Below are 18,318 nucleotides of genomic sequence, written 5' to 3'. Positions count from 1 at the left end.
GAAAAAATGTTCGGTTGTTTTCACGAGATTAGGGTGAAGATTTTCTACAGAGAATTTGCTGGAATTGAATTCCCTGTTTAAACAAGAAATCTCTCTCTACTCCATTATCCATTCTCTTCCCGGTTTAAACAAAGCTTTTTCATATTGTTCGAGACAAATTCTTATAGGATCTTGGTCCAGTGGTTTAAATAAACATATCTACGTATCATTACTTATTACTACAAATCTTGAGCATAGCTCGTTCCAATCTCGAGATTACGTCCAATGTTTTGCATCGATAGGTTCTACTACGATGAAGACTACAAAATATCCCTTAAACTCATACCACAAATCTTTCTCGAATAACCTAATACGACCTATTTACTTTTCGATATCGTAACTCAATCTCTTGAAATTAACTCTACCAATTGACGTGGGCCAAAGCCCAAAACAAAATAAGCTTAACTTTTCAAAATCATCTTTTCAATTAAAATCATTTCACTTTAATTTATAAAAAAAAAAAAAAAAAAAAAAAAAAAAAGGAAAACGTGTGTTCGAGATTTGATTTTTCGAATTAAATAATTCGGAATGAAAGGATTTTCTTTGAACGATAAGAGTAGGTAACCTAATCTCTATGTTTTTATTTTTATCGTCAATACCTTAGTGTAGATTCGGTATAATTTTTTGTTCTTGATTCAACACCTAATGACTCAACATTCCCTTTATTTTCTTTTATTAAAAATGAAGACTATCCTCATAGATCAACACGAGTCATTCTAACATACTTTTATATCCACTCGAATAAACATATTAACGACCCGTAACACATTTTTGGGNAAAAAAAAAAAAAAAAAAAGACATGAACAGCTTTATTATGAAACACGATGGAATGTTACATTATTTGCCTCAAAAGAAACAAAAAAACAACACAAAGTTTTGCCAGTACCATCTGCACCTGTTTTTATTTATTATTACCATTTACCCCTCGTGGTAGATTTTTGTCATTATGGCAAAACCTACAAAATAAATAAATAAATAAATAAAAACAAGCCCCAAAATTCGTAAAGTTTAATAATATATGTGTGAAAACAACCTGACAGAATAAAATCCTGTCCTTTTAATTTTGTTTTCCACCTCATTTTTATATCCAATGAATTTATTACCATCGGGTAGGTTAAATTACAAATTTACCCCTTGAACTTAAAAGTCATTTATAAAGTATTTAAATTTATCTAATAAAGATCATGACTTTGGTGAATTTTTTAAAATATCTAACTATATCTATTTAATAAAATTTAGAGCTTTAACGAATAATTTTAAATTGTTTAAATTTATTAAACTTAAAATTGAAAATTTGAGATGTTGACTTTTATAATAAATTTTTTGTCTAGTAAATAAACACGAGAATCATCACTTTAAAAAAGCATAGAGAATATGTGATTAAATTACAGGTTTACCCCTTGAACGTTTTTCATTAAAAAAACTATTTACCAAGAGTATTCGCATAAATATCCCGACCTTTCAATCTAGTTTAATAGATCAGTATATTTTTCAAAATATCTAACTATCTATTCGAGAAGGTTTAACTCCAAGTCTCACCTCAATTGGAGAGAAAACGAAATATTTATTAAAAGGGTGTGGAAATCTACCAATTGAGTTAGTATTCCTCATTTATAAACCCATGATCATTCCCTAAATTAGCCGATGTGAGACTTTCATCATCCAACACCTCCCCTCGAAGAAAGTGCGCCTCCCCTTAATCGAGGCTCGACTTCTTTGGGGTCTTAGTTATTTTTTAATACCTTCGAGGAGGCTTGACTCATTTTCTTATTTGAGAATTTACCAATCTATTGGCACGACTAAGTTTAGGGCATGACTCTGATACCATGTTAGACGAACACGACCACAATGGTATGATATTGTCCATTTTGAGTATAAGCTCTCATGACTTTGCTTTTGGTTTTCCCGAAAGGCTTCATACTAATGGAGTTAGTATTCCTCACTTATAAACTCATGATCATTCCCTAAATTAGCTGATGTGGGACTTTCATCATCCAACAGGCGATACGTAACGAACTAAAGCGGACAGTATTTGCTAGAGGTGGATTTGGGCTGTTACGCTTAGAAACGTACTAGACACCCGAGAAAATCTCATCTCAAAACGAGGTGTGGTGAGAAAGGGGAAGGCTTGGCAATCTATGAATGGAGGGAGAAGAAGAAGAGGCTTAAGGATAGCGATGGGCGAGCAATGGAATCAGATTTTGGTCAATTGTTGCTGGAATTTCCAGGTTGGATACGATATGACAACTGGGTCGCCCTTTGAAATTTGAATCATAATCATACTTCTAGCACTGTTTGGTGTCCGAGAAAATATGCCACTTTTTTTTCCTTTTCATTTTCTTTCTGGGATTCCTTTTTCTTTTCTTTTCTTTTTGGTGTTGGCTTTCCTAGAAGCATCATGGCCTCCTCCACTTGGGTCTTTCCTGGATTCACTTGCTCCCTTAACCACTGCCATTTCTCATGCGTTTCGATTCAAAGTTCGTTCAAACGCTTAAATCGTTGAGTTATACCCAATAATGATGTTTTAGTTTTATTTCTGTAAGAACGTTAAGATGTAACAATCTAAGTTTATTATTGTTTCTGGGCTTTTCCTCAAAGTTTTTAAAGTGCCCTTGTTAAGAAGAGGTTTCCACACTCTTGTAAAGAATGCTTTGATCTCCTCATCACTGACGTAGATACACTACCGTCCTTGTGATAGAGATCATGAAAGGGTTTGCACAATTTGAGCTGGTGCATGTTGGAGTATGTATTTCAAAGTTAATCTGACTTACAAGGAAGAACTCGTATCAGTGTGGTACTATGGGATCCCACGTCGGTTGGAGAGGAGAACGAAACATTCTTGTTAAGGGTGTGAAAACCTCTCCCTAGTATACGTGTTTTAAAAACCTTAAGAGCAAGTCCGAAAGGAAAAGCTCAAAGAGAATAATATATGCCGGTGGTGGACTTGAGCTATTACAGGTACTATGTCCAACAACATACTCCAGTGTTTAAATTAATACGTAGTTTGAAGTAGTGTCGAGCTGAACTAAGGTTGTTTACATACTTTTACAATGAGATGAGTCGAAACCCTATTAGGTCAGCCGAAGATGAATAGAAGTCCAAACGCATGGGCCCTCGAGTCATTCCACTGAATTTAATCACATTTTCCCGTAAAAACTAACATATCTAACCTCAAATTTCAATTCGTTGAGTGCGTAAGAGGCATCTAACCCGTTTCTCTCAACAATCCTAGCGAATCTCATATCGAAGTTGAATAAAGTCGAATGTTATACTACAATACCAATAAGGAGTATACGTCGCTTCGAAACTCATATCGAACGAATGAATGAAGTTGAATATACATCGATGAAAATAATTGAATTGAAACAAGTGACAACATTGAAATCCGTGGGTATCCCCTCATCAAGCTGCTGTCATAACTTTACAACTTAAACCAACCAACCAAACAAATATGTTTGAATTATGAGTCTGACCACTGTGTACATTCAACAATATGCACACTTTCCTCCTTCTTTCTTATTTCTATCTCAACCAAACATGACGTCTCCTTCATTAATATTCTCCCTAACCAAACCCCTAATGCTTCTCTCCTACCATATTAATGCCTCTTGTCTTTCCTCCTTTCTTCTAACAACCCGTCTTTGTAGCGTCGGTTTCATAATCATTTCCCTTTCGTCTAATTCCTATTTGGATTTTTAAACTTTACTTTTTTTTAACATATTTGAACATAAGATTTCTCGATAGAAGAAACAAAATTATCGATTGGAGAGAAGAACGAGTGTCAGTAAGGAGAACTTACTGGGCCTGGCTTTTAAGAGATGGATTGTGAGATCTCACATTATAAAGATGTAAAAATCGTCCAAAAAGGACAATACTTACTATCATAAACACTTATAATGATCGTTTGTGTTTTATCTGCGAACACCTGAAATGGGAATAATTGATAATATTCTTACGTGCCATTTTTGTAAAATATTTAATTTTAGGACAAATTTGTTATTATTTAATTTCATATTATTATTATTATTATTATTATTATTATTAATCAAGAATTAGCTAAAAAGGAGTCAAATTTGGGGTGGGGCCTAATTAGATGTGGGGCCATGGGAAGGGTAAGATAGAACTGGAACCAGATTGGAAAAGCGTGTGGGGGCAGGGATTCAGAACGGCGGGAACACGCACGGTGGCTTGGACCATCGTCCACGTGTGGTGCTGCTGACAGGGAAATGTGGGCCCCACCCCCACACTTAAAGGGGCTGTTTGGTTGGGTTGTCATTGGTCTTTGAAATTATTTCCTCACCTGCCAAACTCGCCACGTGTCGTCTTAAACCCCGTTCCACGTTCCTACCTCCATTGCCGTTCGTGTGGGGCCCACTTCCTTTTTTTTGTTTATTTTTTCTAAAATTAATTCTTTACAAAAAAAAAAAACAAAAATAGTCATTTTCATTACTTTACAAAATATATATATTTTAAAAGTATAAGCAATATTAACTAATTAAATTAAACTATATAGATTTTCATTGATACCGTACCTGCTGTTAAAATTAAGTCTGTCTGTCTAGAACTAGATCTTGGTACTAGTCCATAACGATCAAAGTCGAATCGTGAACCTATTAATGAAGCGAATTCAATGAAGCAACAACTGGTACCATAGAGAAGCGGCCATAAACTGGAGAGTCTTGACCAATTTGAAAGATCATTTGATGTAGTTGAAATAACTGAAGTTTGGGTTGTTCGATCAAGTAAGGGAAACTCGATGGAATTCATAACTGTCTCAATGTTTTTTTTAATTGTCTGAATATTCAAAAACTAAGACCATTCCAATGCTCCTTTTCGCCATGCATAAACTAAACCGACAATTAGGATAAGCACGAAAATTAAAGCTTCTATAAAGACGGATACCCCTAATACATCAAAACTCATTGCCCATGGATAAAGAAAAACCGTTTCAACATCAAAAACAACAAAAACTTCCCGGCAAAATCCTTGTATAGCCTCTTCGATTTCTCGATAAAGAGAGATATGTATATATGTATATATATGTATATATATGTATATATGTATATATATGTATATATCAATCAGATATTTGTGTCGTGACTTTCCTTATTTTCTCGTTGAAATTAAAATTTTATTTTATTTTTCCTTTAAAGGTAAATTATATTAAAAATTACTCGTTTAGATAATATAATATATTTTTTAAAAATAACCAAAAGTAATTGTACGTGTAGAACTCAATCCCAGCAAATTTTTTACGGCTCTGATCCCGATAAAAACTTAAATGGGATAGGGACGAGGACGAGGATATCATTCCCGAGCTCCACAATCCCACGAACATGCGTAAATGTGATAAAATAAAGGAAGAAAATGTGGAATAAAATGAGGGATTAAGGGGTGGATTAGGTATTTTGGATTAATGTGTGAATGCATATAAAAAGCAAAGATTCCATGCTCCCAAAAGCTTAGACTAAAACAATCTTCATTGGAAAAAATCCATCAAATTACTTTTAAATATTCCACGTGGATTATTACCCTAACCTAATCATATATATTAAATTTGGACTAAACTTCCACTAATATGCATTATTCACATTTATTTATTTAATTATTATGGGGAAAAAATCATTTTTAAGTAAATATCTTTTAAATAGTTTATTATTATTAAAGGAGTGATTATAAAATAATATTAAAGATAAGCACTCTAAATAAATAAATAAATAAATAAATAAATAAATAAATAAATAAATAAATATAGATTTTTTTAATGAAAAAGTTGGGATTCTTTTGTCACCCACTAACGGATACCAAATCGTTTTAGGTTTTGAGGTAAACACATTTGACTCATCTCCGTAACCAATGACATCAAACTAACAAAAAAAAAAATAAAAATAAAAATCAAACCTTTACATGTTTTTTTTAATGTAAAGTTTCATTTTTTAATTATTATTAGACCATCCCAATGATACGAGCACATGATCTATATCGACCCATATCGTAAATGTTGTTTTATAATTCTAAGCAACATACATTACTTAAGCTATACTCAATGAACTCCATCACGTTTGAATTTCGAGATTAGGAATCGGCGTAATCAGATCTGTTATTTTAGGTTTGATTGCCCATTTGGTTGATATAATAGTACGATTGTATAAGAGTAAGACATCTTCTGTATAATTCAAATCGAAGCACTTAGTAAACAGACTATGCAACAGCCCAAGCCACACCACTAGCGAATATTGTACTATTTGGGTTTTCCTTTCTGGCTTCCCCTCAAGGTTTTAAAACGAGTCTACTAAGGAGAGGTTTTCACACCCTTATAATGACGTGGGATCTCACAATCCACCCCCCTTGAAGGTCAGTGTCCTCGCTGACACACCGCTCAGTGTTTGACTTTGATACTATTTGTAACAGCTCAAGCTCACGTTAACAAATATTACCCTATGTGGGTCTTCCCTCAAGGTCTTAAAACGCGTCTACTATGGAGAGGTTTCCACACCCTTATAAGAATGTGGAGTATAGGCCTAGCATCCTCGCTGGCATACCGTCCGGTGTTTGGCTCTGATACCATTTATAACAGTCCAAGCCCACGTTCGCAAATATTGTCCTTTTTGGGCTTTCCCTTCTGGGTTTCCTCTCAAGATTTTAAAACGCGTTTAACGTTTTCACACCATTATAAGGAATGTTTCGTTCTCCTCTCCAACCAATGTGAGATCTTACAAACCACCTTTCTACGCTACGACCTTACTTCTCTTATGAACTTCAACTAAATCAATGACGTAATTATGATCGTAAGAAGACAAAACATAAATTCGAATCTAAATAAATTTAGATTTATTCCGCTTTTATCATGTCAGGTGATATCATGTAAGTTTGTACCATAAATATTACATCCAAAATTTTATTTTAGAATGAAAAAAAAAACAATAATATAGTTTGAATTAATTTTCATCATTATGGACTGACATTCTGTATACACATTCAATAATATTCTTTGGCAACAACTATATACTTATAAATATATGAATTTTGTATGTATCTTTATTATTACCATTGATAAATTTTGTCTGTTTTTACAAACTTTCATAAATGTCAATAATATTCGAAACAGCAATAATAAATAAAATAAGTGGGCAATGGTGAAAATATTGGTCAGCATGAGGGCAGCTTAAAGTTAGGGTTTTTTAGACATTCCAACCAAAAATAGGGCAGCCCCCACCATGTCCTAAATTTAAGGAACATTCGGAATATTATCAAGATTATAATCAACTGTAGCTCCAAAACTATATATTATAAAATTGATTCAATTAAATAAATAAACACATGCCCGTTTTGCCCTTTTGAAAAGTATCGAGACTGGGGATCGTCGAGATCGTAGACAGATTTGATTTGTTGAGTTTTGTTCTTGATTTTAAATGTTTTATTTATCGACGGCTTAGAGTTGGATTATATTATAGTTAACGTGTACGATTTGAGAAAATAGCTTGTGTTCGATATTATTCTTAGGGGATTTGAGAAATGATCGTTAAGCGAAGGGCATAAAAGTAATTTCATCTATGTCCATAAAAATGGGTAATTATTCAGCCACAATTATTTGAGAAAACATAAATATATATATATATAAATAATGGAGGGTAATAATATTTAAAAAGAGAGAAAATGAATTTTTTTAATTTTAAAAAAGAAAGAAATAATTATAAACCGAAGAAAAAATTATATATTTATGAAAGGAGACTTAAATAGTTATCATTAATACGAATGGGTACACATTAATATTAATATTATTATTATTAATAATATTAATAAATAATGTATGTATTAGAGATGCAAGTGGGTTATGTCTCTTTCATGAGGGAGATAAGGGATTATATGACTTTGACTATTTTCTTTTCTTTCTAATTAATAAAAATATCGAAAATATTTTAAACCTTAAAAAAATCTAAAAAAAAATACAATGGAAACCGTTAATATTTTATTCCAGAAATACCCTTGATCTCTCAAGTATATAAAAAATACCCTTAAGAGTTCAAATCTACGAGGCGCTGATAGAAGGTAAAGGGTGCTAATTTTATTTTTAAAATTTCATGGGTATTTTTTAAATATAGTCCAAATGGTTGAACGAAACTTTTTAAAATTCAATTGTATTTTTGAAACATTATTAAAATTTTTAGATTTTTTTGAAAATTCATGAATATTATTGAAACGTTTGAACGGTTAGGAGTATTTTTATTGTTTTTTTTTTGTCCTCAACTTTGAAACTTGTTCCAATTCGATCCACAAACTTTTATAATATCCGTTGAAAACTCTTGAACTCTTGCATTTATGAATTTCTATACTTGAACGGTAAAAAAACGACTGTTTCATTCCTTTTCTTATGAGTATGATTATTTTTTAAAGTTCAGAGACTATAATAAATATTTTAAAAGTTTAGAAATCAAATTAGAACGAGAATGGATATAATAAATATTTTGAAAGTTTAGGAATCAAAATATGTCTCGATTCCCTTGCCTTCGAGCCAGTATGTCAATCAGGCCGGAGAATGAAGAAATAGGTTCTGGTGAAGGTGAAGTAGCTCATTCATTGACTCTCTTGTTCCGGATCATCCATAATAGCCAAGCTACTAGTCTCTATTAAAGGAACCTCTAAAATGGCCATTTAGCTACTCGAGAACAAGAGAAAGCAGTCTTCTGGTCTCAATACCCATATTCAATTGTTCCTATTTATTTATGAACTGTAAAAGAGAACTACTTCTTTTAATCGGACAGGACAGAAGTTGGTTGGATAGGACAGAAGTAAGTAACCTATTTACAGAGTGAAAGAAGCTCGGCTCGAGACAAATACATTCTGACTCTCATCTTCTTTGTATAGGGAAGTTTAAGGAGTTAGGACGAAGAATATGTATGTGGGAGTGAAAGAGTGGATGTGAATGAGAGAGAGAGAGTTAGGGTTAGGAAAGAAACAAGGCAAAGAGATGGGGTTTTAGGGATTGTGACAGAGCAAGGGCACAGCTAGGGTTAGAAATGTCTCCCTCTCCATGAGATGTGACTTGTCTGTCAGTCACCACCATGTCATCTTACCATTTCATGCTGTTGCTTCATGTTCATGTCTCTTGCGGGGATCTCTTCAAACATATCCCCTTTTCCATTTTGATGTGTTTCGCATCTTCTTCCTTTCTTATTACCCTAACAACGTGTTGCTCGAACACGACCACGTGGGACCTACTAAGACTTTCTTACTATCTTATCTTTATTCGTTCGTGTCTACCCAACATAGGCTTATAGTGTTCGACCATACACAAAAGTACTGTATACGATAAAACTCTCTCGTTCATCTATCTCACATTTAGTTGATACTGAAATTGGGAATGTCCACTGTGAGATTCCATATCGATTGGGAACCTTGAGGGTAAGCCCGAAAGAGAAAACCCAAAAAAGATAATATCTGCTATCTATAGGTCTGAGCTGTTATATCAAGTGGTTCAACTTTCGAGTGAGACATTTAAGATAAGAAAATAATGAAAGATATCGATCGAACATATGGATGTATGCCTAACAAGAAGAAGTCTTTTCTCCGAACTCCTAACGTCAACCAAAGTTGGGTCCTAAAGAAGCAAGGAAAGCGTAGTTTCAAGTTAATTAAATCCTCGAATATCATCCATTTTATATATATATATATATATATATATATATATATATATATATATATATATATATATATATAAAATGGACAAACCATATGCAAATTTTCATCCATGTCTTTACTATTTATAGATATAAATATAAAATATAATTTTTCATGTGGATATATGCTCCATAGAAGAATCTTTATTTATTTATTTATTTATTTATTTATTTTTATTGTTAAAATGAAATAATAATAATAATAATAATTTCATTGATCCAAGAGCGAATGTCAAATGGCTTTAATTAGTAACATGGCTTATTTTTAATAAATAAATAAATATTTATATATATTACAAAAATGAAAATTAATATTTTTAAAATTTTATGATTTGATGGGAAGGGATAATGCAACATGGTTTTAGTTACTAAAGAGAGGTTTCCACACTCTTATATGGAATAGCTCGTTCTCTTCTTCAATTGATGTGAGATTTCACAATTCATCTTATTTGGGTGCTAGTGCCCTCGCTGGCAAACCACACGGTGTCTGGCTCTCATACTATTTCTAACAGTCCAAATTCACCATTAGCATATATTGTTACGTATTGTCTTCAGTCTCACGATTTTCAAATGCGTCTGAGGTTTCCACACTCAGAAGTACCTAGCTAAGTTTATGAATATTTAGGGTTACATTTAATATATATAATATAGTATAAGATTACCGCGAACTTTGGAGTATTTAATTATAAAAATGTAAATATTTTGGTAACATGAAATATAATGTATGATTTATTAATATATAACAAAGTTTGATTAGTGTGTTGCATGTGATGGTTGACTATAACAGTTAAGCACTCAATTCAAGTTCCAATTTTCACATTGCCAATATCAAAATTCTTGTTTACTCATCCCCCACATGCCTAACTTACAACTCCTTTTCCATTTGACGTGTCCCGTTTTTATTCGTCTCAAAAATATATAAACTATCTCGTTCAAATAAAATAATATTTATTAAAAGAGAGAGTCGAGTTGACCAGATCACGCTAGAAAAATTATTTAAACGTTGAAATTATTACTCACAGCTAGTAAATATTGTTCACTTTAGCCCATTACATATCATTACAAGTATCACAGTTTTAAAATACGTCTGCTAGACAGACTACACCCTTATAAAAAATGTTTTGTTTCCCTCTTTAACCGATGTGGACCTCGTAATCCACCTTCTTTGGGGACCAACGTCCTTGCTGACACACCGCACAGTGTCTAGCTTTGATACCATTTATAACAGCTCAATCTCATTGCTAACAAATATTGTCCGTTTTGGCCCGCTATAGTCTTTAAAATTTAAAATTGTTTAAAAAAGAAAATAGAAAGGAATAAATTGGTTAAATGAATTGAGATGTGATATACTTTATTGCATTGAATATATAATAAATAAATAAATAAACTTTATAGTAGGGACCAATTATTAATGATTTGATTTTTTTTTTTTAATACATAAATTTTTTTTACTTTGTATCCAATAAAAGAGAGTGAATTTTGGTTGCTTATATTATTGGGTAGCAGTCTCTATTAAAATCAAAGCCATAGCCATCCATTGGATCATAATATAATACACACAAGAACTAGAAGGAGAGAAGGAAGTTGAAGGCCAAAACGACGACATTTTATAAGCTTGTTTTGATTCTACATGGAAGCAGTCGGCCGGAAAATGCCCAACGAGTTTGTTAGCTTGAAGGAGACCGAGCTCTGCCTCGGCTTGCCCGGTGGCGGCGGTGGCGGAGATCAGCCGTTGGAGATGACCCTCAAACCTTCTGGCAAGCGGGGTTTCTCTGAAACTGTTGATCTCAAGCTTAACATTCAGAGTAAGGATGGCGGCGGCGGTGGCGGTGGCGGTGGTGGAAAGAATATTGCAGCAAACGTCGTCGATGGCCAGACGAACCTCTGCTCCAAGGATCCGGCTAAGCCTCCTGCCAAGTAAATTTCTTCCTCCAAATCGAGCTAAATTCAATTAGGGTTCGTTGAGTCTAGTGTAGCTTAACGGTTTTGTATCGTGTAGTTTTATTAGTAAGATTTGAATTGTTCGCGAATAATTTTTTTTTATCTTTTGGGTTTTTTAGAGCACAAGTCGTGGGTTGGCCACCGGTGCGATCGTATAGGAAGAACGTGATGGCACAGAAGAACACGAGCGGTGAAGGAACGGAGAAAGGGAACGGTGGCTCGGCTGCATTTGTGAAGGTTTGCATGGATGGTGCTCCATATCTTCGTAAGGTAGACTTGAAAATGTATCAAAGCTACCAAGAGCTCTCGGATGCTTTGGCCAAGATGTTCAGCTCGTTCACCATGGGTACGAAAAAAAAAGAAAAAAAACCCTTTATTTTTTTCATTCCAAAAAGTGGTTCGTTCTTTCTAATAGAATTTTCTTTCGTTAAAAAGGTGAATATGGCACAGAAGGAATGATAGACTTCATGAACGAAAGAAAGTTGATGGATCTTCTCAACAGTTCCGAATTCGTTCCAACTTACGAAGACAAAGACGGCGACTGGATGCTCGTCGGAGATGTTCCATGGGAGTAAGTTTCAAGAATTTCCCGATCTCGTCCATTTCATTTCTCTTTCCTTCCGTTCTAACCAAACAACATCCTTACAGAATGTTCGTGGATTCATGCAAGCGTTTAAGAATCATGAAGGGATCAGAAGCCATCGGTCTCGGTAATTAATCGAAAAACCCTAACTCAACATCTCCATTGAAACCTCTATGTTAATTTCTTTGCTTTTGTTCAGCCCCAAGAGCCATGGAGAAATGCAAAAGCAGAAGCTAGGTGAGGAGAGAGAATGAAGAAGATGGTTCCAGCTTGGAACACATGCATGTTATTCTGTGTATTTCTGAAATTTTAATGTTTTTTTTATTTTTGTTTTTGTTTAAATTATTATTAGTATATAAAGAAAAAAAAAATATATATCAAATGATCTGTTCTTGGGGACAATATTTGTAATAGAAGAGACATGAAAAGCTGTAAACTTTCACCTACTGTCTGTCTGTTTGGTTTGTTTTTATGTTTAATTATTATTATTATTATTATTATTTCTTAAGCTATGAAAAAAAATGGGGTTTTTTATTTTTATTTTTTTATTTTCTTTGAATTTAAATTAATTTTTATGATATTTGTGGGTAAGGAAAAAATTATAAATATTTAGGGACCCATTGAAAGGGAACAAGGGCATGTGCCAGCATGTTAATGGGGCATTGAGTAATCAAACTTTTAATTAGAGAATTTTATTTTATAATATGGTCTATGGTGGGAATAATCATAATCAAATAATATGAATATTATAAATGTATACAATTTTAATTAATTTGTAGGTCGATATATTATTATATTAATATTGTCATTTGGTTTTCTTGAGTAAAGAGGAGTACATGAATGAATAGAGATTCATCCGATTGAGAGCAATTCTGTTGATATAATGATTACGAAAGGCTTAAAGGAATTGAAAGTTACTACCTATACTAACAAGGTTTTCAGTGGCTCAAACATAGGAGTAACCTGGGATGCATGTGAGTGAGGACAAAGAATTTGTGTTGGCTTGTGATGATAGTTTTTGTATCAGCCCCAAGCTCACCGCTAGCACATATTGTCATCTTTGGGCTTTCTCTTTCGGGTTTCCCCTAAAAGTTTTTTAAAACATGTCTGATAGAAGAAGTTTTCACACGTTTATAAAGAAGACTTCATTTCCTTCTTCAACAGTTGTGGAGTCTCACCGTTTTCACTTTTAAGAAACGAAAAGTATGTAATGTGACTATGTCGCACAGAATATTGGGATCGTCACGTGCCAAATTTGGATTATGAATCCTGATTCAAATTCTAACCCAAATTAGATTAATTAGATTTTTCAAATTATCGAGTTAACGGCTACATCCACCGTGTCACCCACTAATTTATCCATGGGCCTTGATGAGTCATTGATGGCTCTATTTTAGGCCCAACCCAATCGATTATTGGGTCAATAAAAATTGGAAGCCTTTGTGATTTGGGCTGATGTTTCAGTCATGAAATACTCAGGCCGTGTGCCACTTCATTTTTCAGGTAAAGGCAAGGTGCACTTGTACGGGGGACGGCGGCATCGCGAGCAGAGACCGTGGCACGTGCATAGGGTAGACTCATATTTAAATTTCTACTCTTAAGTTAGAATAGGTTGTTTTGCATTTCATTGTTTTAAATTATTTTGTATTTGTTTTTGTTTTCTCTAAATTTCAGTATTTCATATTTAAACACGTAAGACCATGGCTGTGTTTTCCAGAGAAGTTGTTTTAAACGTGTTTTTGAAGTTTACGTTATCAATTATGTTCATGTAAGAGTTATATTTCCGCATTATAGATGAGCATGAGACGTTAGTAGCGACTCTGAGTATGTGGAAATTTAGGGTCGTTACAGTTGCTAAGTTCGTCCCGACATATTACTTCATGCAAAACATATCAATATTCGATTAGATTGACCAACCTCAAACTACACCTAACGCAGTTTGATAAGATTAAGGTCCAAATCATTACATTTACTAAAGAGTGTAGACGTTGTTGGAAGGAACTTCACTCGCCCAACTTTACCTTAAAAGACTTGAATCCTTGTTGGTTTGACTTCAAATGGTCTCAATAAAATGCTTAGATATTATGAGTATCTGTTCCTATAACAAACTAACACAAATTAGATAATAAAAAAGAAATGTAAGCTCACCTCAACCAGTCGTTGGATTTAGTACCAATTGATTGAAGAAGAAGGCCCGAACGCAAATGGGGTAAACACTCATCTTGTTGATCACACGAAACCCATGTACAAAAAACAGGTTGATATGCTCTAGAGATTCATACTCGAGGGCAGCTACAAAATTAGGACAACGGTACACAACGAACGACCAAACAAAACGAGGAGAGAGCTGGATGGATGGGTGAAATAAGAGAGACGTTTGAGGTATATAATTCTTTTTTTAATTCAAGAATCAATTTCCCTTGAGACACAATTCAAGTGGTATTTTTGTTTAAAGTATTGTAAAGAAAAAGTAATTTCATTAAAAAAATAAAAAAAATAAAAAAAATAAAAAAGACACTCTGACGTGGCTGTGATCTATTGGGTGGTTTCGATCAGCATTGTTAATTCCTGCTCCTTCCCGCACCGAATCAAACCGGAAACAATGGGGAAGATGAACTCGAATTAGGCAACATTTCATCTGCAACAAAATTGAAAATTTCCGATCAAAATTCGTTTCACTCTCCCTGCGATCCCAATCCCAAACCCTAACCCTAACCCTAACCTAGGGTTTTCCCTCTCCATTTTCTGTTCACTTTCCGGCGAACCAAACAGTTTCTCTCCTAANCTCCTCGCTTGTGCGTGTAACTAAACGAGCAGAACAATGGAACCCCCCCCCTTTTTTTTTCCAGCGCAAAAGCGATTTGGGATTCTTCATTTGTCAGAATTCCGCCATTGATTTTACAGCGCGTGCTTTCCCATCTAGTTTCTGATGCGAAATTAGGGTTTCTTTCATTTCGGAGCTTTTCCATGTAATCGACGGGGAGGGATTACCTGAGACGTCGATTTGCCTATGGATTTCGTCGAACTGGAGGCGATCGAAGGCCTCCGATGGTCATGGAACTCGTGGCCGGTTTCTAAAGCTGAATCATTGGCTCTGGTTATTCCTCTCAGCGTTATGTCTACGCCATTGATGCAATCCGTCGAGCTCCCTACACTTTCTTATGAGCCTCTCTCGTGTCTTAAATGTGGTGCCGTTTTGAACCCCTATGCTCGTGTCGATTACACGTCTCGCATTTGGTTCTGCTCGTTTTGTTACCATAAGAATTTTTTCCCTCGTTCTTATGCTGATATTGGAGAGACAAATCTTCCCGCAGAGCTTTTTCCGACTTACAGTACGGTGGAGTATGCGCCCAGTCGGAAGATCGAAAGCCCTGTTGCGAATTCTGGTTCCAATATGAATATGAGCCGTAATTGGGCGAGAAATCATTCGTCTTCTTCTCTCTCAGTATCAGCTTCTTCATCGCTGCCGGCTCGAGATTCCCGTGGAAATGGGCCGGCCTTCGTGTTCGTTGTTGATAATTGTTCGGTAGAAAAGGAGCTTCAAGCACTTAAAAATGAGTTACTACTCGTTGTGGAACATCTTCCGGAGAATGCTTTAGTGGGTTTGATTGCTTTTGATTCAATGGTTCATGTTTATGACCTTAAATTTTCTGAATGCTCAAGGGTCGTCCTCTTTCCTGGGGATCGTGAACTCTCGTCACTTCAGGTATTTTTCAATTTTTGAATCTTTGAATCTCTGCTACTCTGCTTTTATCTTCTATCTCTGCACAATTTTGATACCATCTTCTAGTGTAGATTCTTGAAATGCATTGGTTTCTGGATATACACTATCTTATTTACTATTTTTAGTTAGCGAGGTCTAAGAGATGTTGGATTGTTTTTGGAGNATCATGACTCTTGCCGATCGAATTACCGACGCCATTGTTGGGGATTTATGGGATGAAGCAGCTGCAGCTAGGAAAGACACCTGTTGTTCCCACACAGGGATTTTTGTTACCAATATCTGAATGTGAGTTCAACATCACCACTGCAATTGAAGAGATGAACACTTCACTTAGTGTAACTGGCCATCGACCTCGGAGGGCAACCGGTGCTGCAATATCAGCTGCCGTTGCACTTTTGGAAGGATGCCGAGTGAATTCTGGTTCTCGTGTCATGGTTTTCACCTCTGGCCCTGCAACGGTAGGTCCAGGAATCGTTGTCGATTCGGATCTCGCTCACTCCATCAGAACTCACAGAGATATTGTTAATGGCCAGGCGCCTTACTTTAGGAAATCTAGTAGTTTCTACAAGGAATTGTCACAGAGGTTGTGTGATGGATCTATAGTTCTTGATTTTTTTGCTTGCTCTCTCGATCAAGTTGGAGCAGCAGAGTTAAAAGTTCCTGTTGAAAACTCTGGTGGATTCATGATGTTAGGAGAGTCATTTGAGTCTAATCAATTCAAAAAGTGCTTGCGGCATATTTTTAGTCGGGACAAAGACGGTGAGCTGAATATGCATTTCGATGCAACTATCGAGTTAGTAACCTCAATGGATGTAAAAATTTGTGGAGCTCTTGGACCTTGCGTCTCTCTTCGTAAAATGAACAACTCGGTGAGCGACAACGAAATTGGCGAAGGTGGTACTTACATTTGGAAGCTCAATACACTGTCCAGTAAAACCTGCATTTCCTTTTTCTTCCAAGTGAGTGAGGTGCAGAAAGTTCAACCTGGATCTGCGTTCTTCATTCAGTTTATAACACGATACAGAAAAGGAAACCTGGAGGTCCGTAAAAGAGTGACCACTGCCGCTAGGAGATGGGTTGCAAGCCATTCACCAGAAATCAAGGCTGGGTTTGATCAAGAAGCAGCAGCTTCCGTGATGGCTAGGCTTGCTATTAATCGAGCAGAGACGTGTTACGCTCGGGATGTTATCAGATGGCTTGATGATGCATTGATTCGTTTTGCCTCGAAGTTTGGTGACTATATACAAGAGGATCCTTCGACTTTCCGTTTGCAATCCAACTTCTCCTTGTACCCTCAATTCATGTACTACCTAAGAAGGTCCCAGTTTATCGACGTCTTCAACAGTTGTCCTGATGAAACTGCGTTCTATCGACTAATGCTAAACCGAGAGGGAGTCGTTGGTTCTCTTATCATGATACAACCTACACTTTTCCTCTACTCTTTCGATGGACCTCCTGTTCCTGTACTCCTAGACATTCGATCAATATCGCCAGATGTGATCTTGCTTTTTGATTCCTACTTCAACGTCGTTATTCATTACGGGTCCAAGATTGCTCAATGGAGGAAACTCGGTTACGACAAAGACCCGAACCTCGAAAACTTGAAGAAGCTACTAGAGGCTCCAGAGCTGGACGCTGAACAGCTGATTGCGGAACGTATACCAGTCCCTAAGCTTATAAAGTGTGATCAGCATAGTAGTCAAGCTCGGTTTCTTCTTGCTAAGTTAAACCCATCGGTTACGCAGAACTCGACTTACAAGGAGGGATCAGACATAATCTTTACAGATGATTTAAGCTTGGAGGTTTTTATAGATCACCTACAAGCTCTTGCTGTGCAGGGCTGAAGAAGGATGGCAGTAGTAGTATGTTAGAAGTTGTTACTTTATACAGAGATAAACTACAAAGGAGAGATGCTTTTGGGCTGCTTGAGAGTTGTATTTTCACCCATTTCTTCATAGTTTGATGAAATGTAAATAACTGGTTTCTGATCTTACACCTTGCCAGATGACTTCCACCCATTCTTCACACGAAGAACATGGTGAGATTTTTTTTTTTCAATGGAGTTGGAATTGTATCATTTAGCATTTAATTGATTCAACTTAGATATAAGTCGTTTTTTTTTTTGTTTGTTTGTTTTGTTTTGCTGCTAACGAATTCAGTGGATAAGACACAAATTACTGTTAAAAAAAAAATTACTTTATAACTATAGAACTAAAAAAAATGATTTTTTTTTTTGTCTGGGTAGAATTGTAAGACTAACCTTTTGTTAGATATATATAAATATCTACACAATTTTCGTTATGGATTTCCACAAAATGAGGGCATTGGTGGTTAGAGATATACATGGGTTCAGT

General features: G+C 35.2%; 2 protein-coding genes across 2 annotated transcripts; both read left to right on the top strand.

Annotated features, from left to right (window-relative positions):
• Nucleotides 1-11,230: 11,230 nt before the first annotated feature.
• On the top strand, nucleotides 11,231-12,684 carry LOC111806624 (auxin-responsive protein IAA14). Its single transcript, XM_023691998.1, has 5 exons — nucleotides 11,231-11,633; nucleotides 11,777-12,003; nucleotides 12,093-12,228; nucleotides 12,306-12,367; nucleotides 12,440-12,684. The coding sequence occupies exons 1-5, from the start codon at nucleotides 11,347-11,349 to the stop codon at nucleotides 12,475-12,477; spliced, it is 750 nt and encodes a 249-aa protein (XP_023547766.1). The 5' UTR covers nucleotides 11,231-11,346; the 3' UTR covers nucleotides 12,478-12,684.
• A 2,389-nt stretch (nucleotides 12,685-15,073) lies between these two features.
• LOC111807497 (protein transport protein SEC23) lies at nucleotides 15,074-18,073 on the top strand. The gene is made up of 2 exons (XM_023693241.1): nucleotides 15,074-15,956; nucleotides 16,154-18,073. Exons 1-2 carry the CDS (start codon nucleotides 15,251-15,253, stop codon nucleotides 17,806-17,808), a joined length of 2,361 nt encoding a protein of 786 aa, XP_023549009.1. The 5' UTR covers nucleotides 15,074-15,250; the 3' UTR covers nucleotides 17,809-18,073.
• Nucleotides 18,074-18,318: the final 245 nt, after the last annotated feature.

This window comes from Cucurbita pepo, chromosome LG12 (genome assembly GCF_002806865.2).
Source record: "Cucurbita pepo subsp. pepo cultivar mu-cu-16 chromosome LG12, ASM280686v2, whole genome shotgun sequence".
Classification (NCBI taxonomy): domain Eukaryota; kingdom Viridiplantae; phylum Streptophyta; class Magnoliopsida; order Cucurbitales; family Cucurbitaceae; genus Cucurbita; species Cucurbita pepo.
Note: the sequence above shows the minus strand (reverse complement) of the source record. Positions and strands in the feature narration are given on the sequence as shown.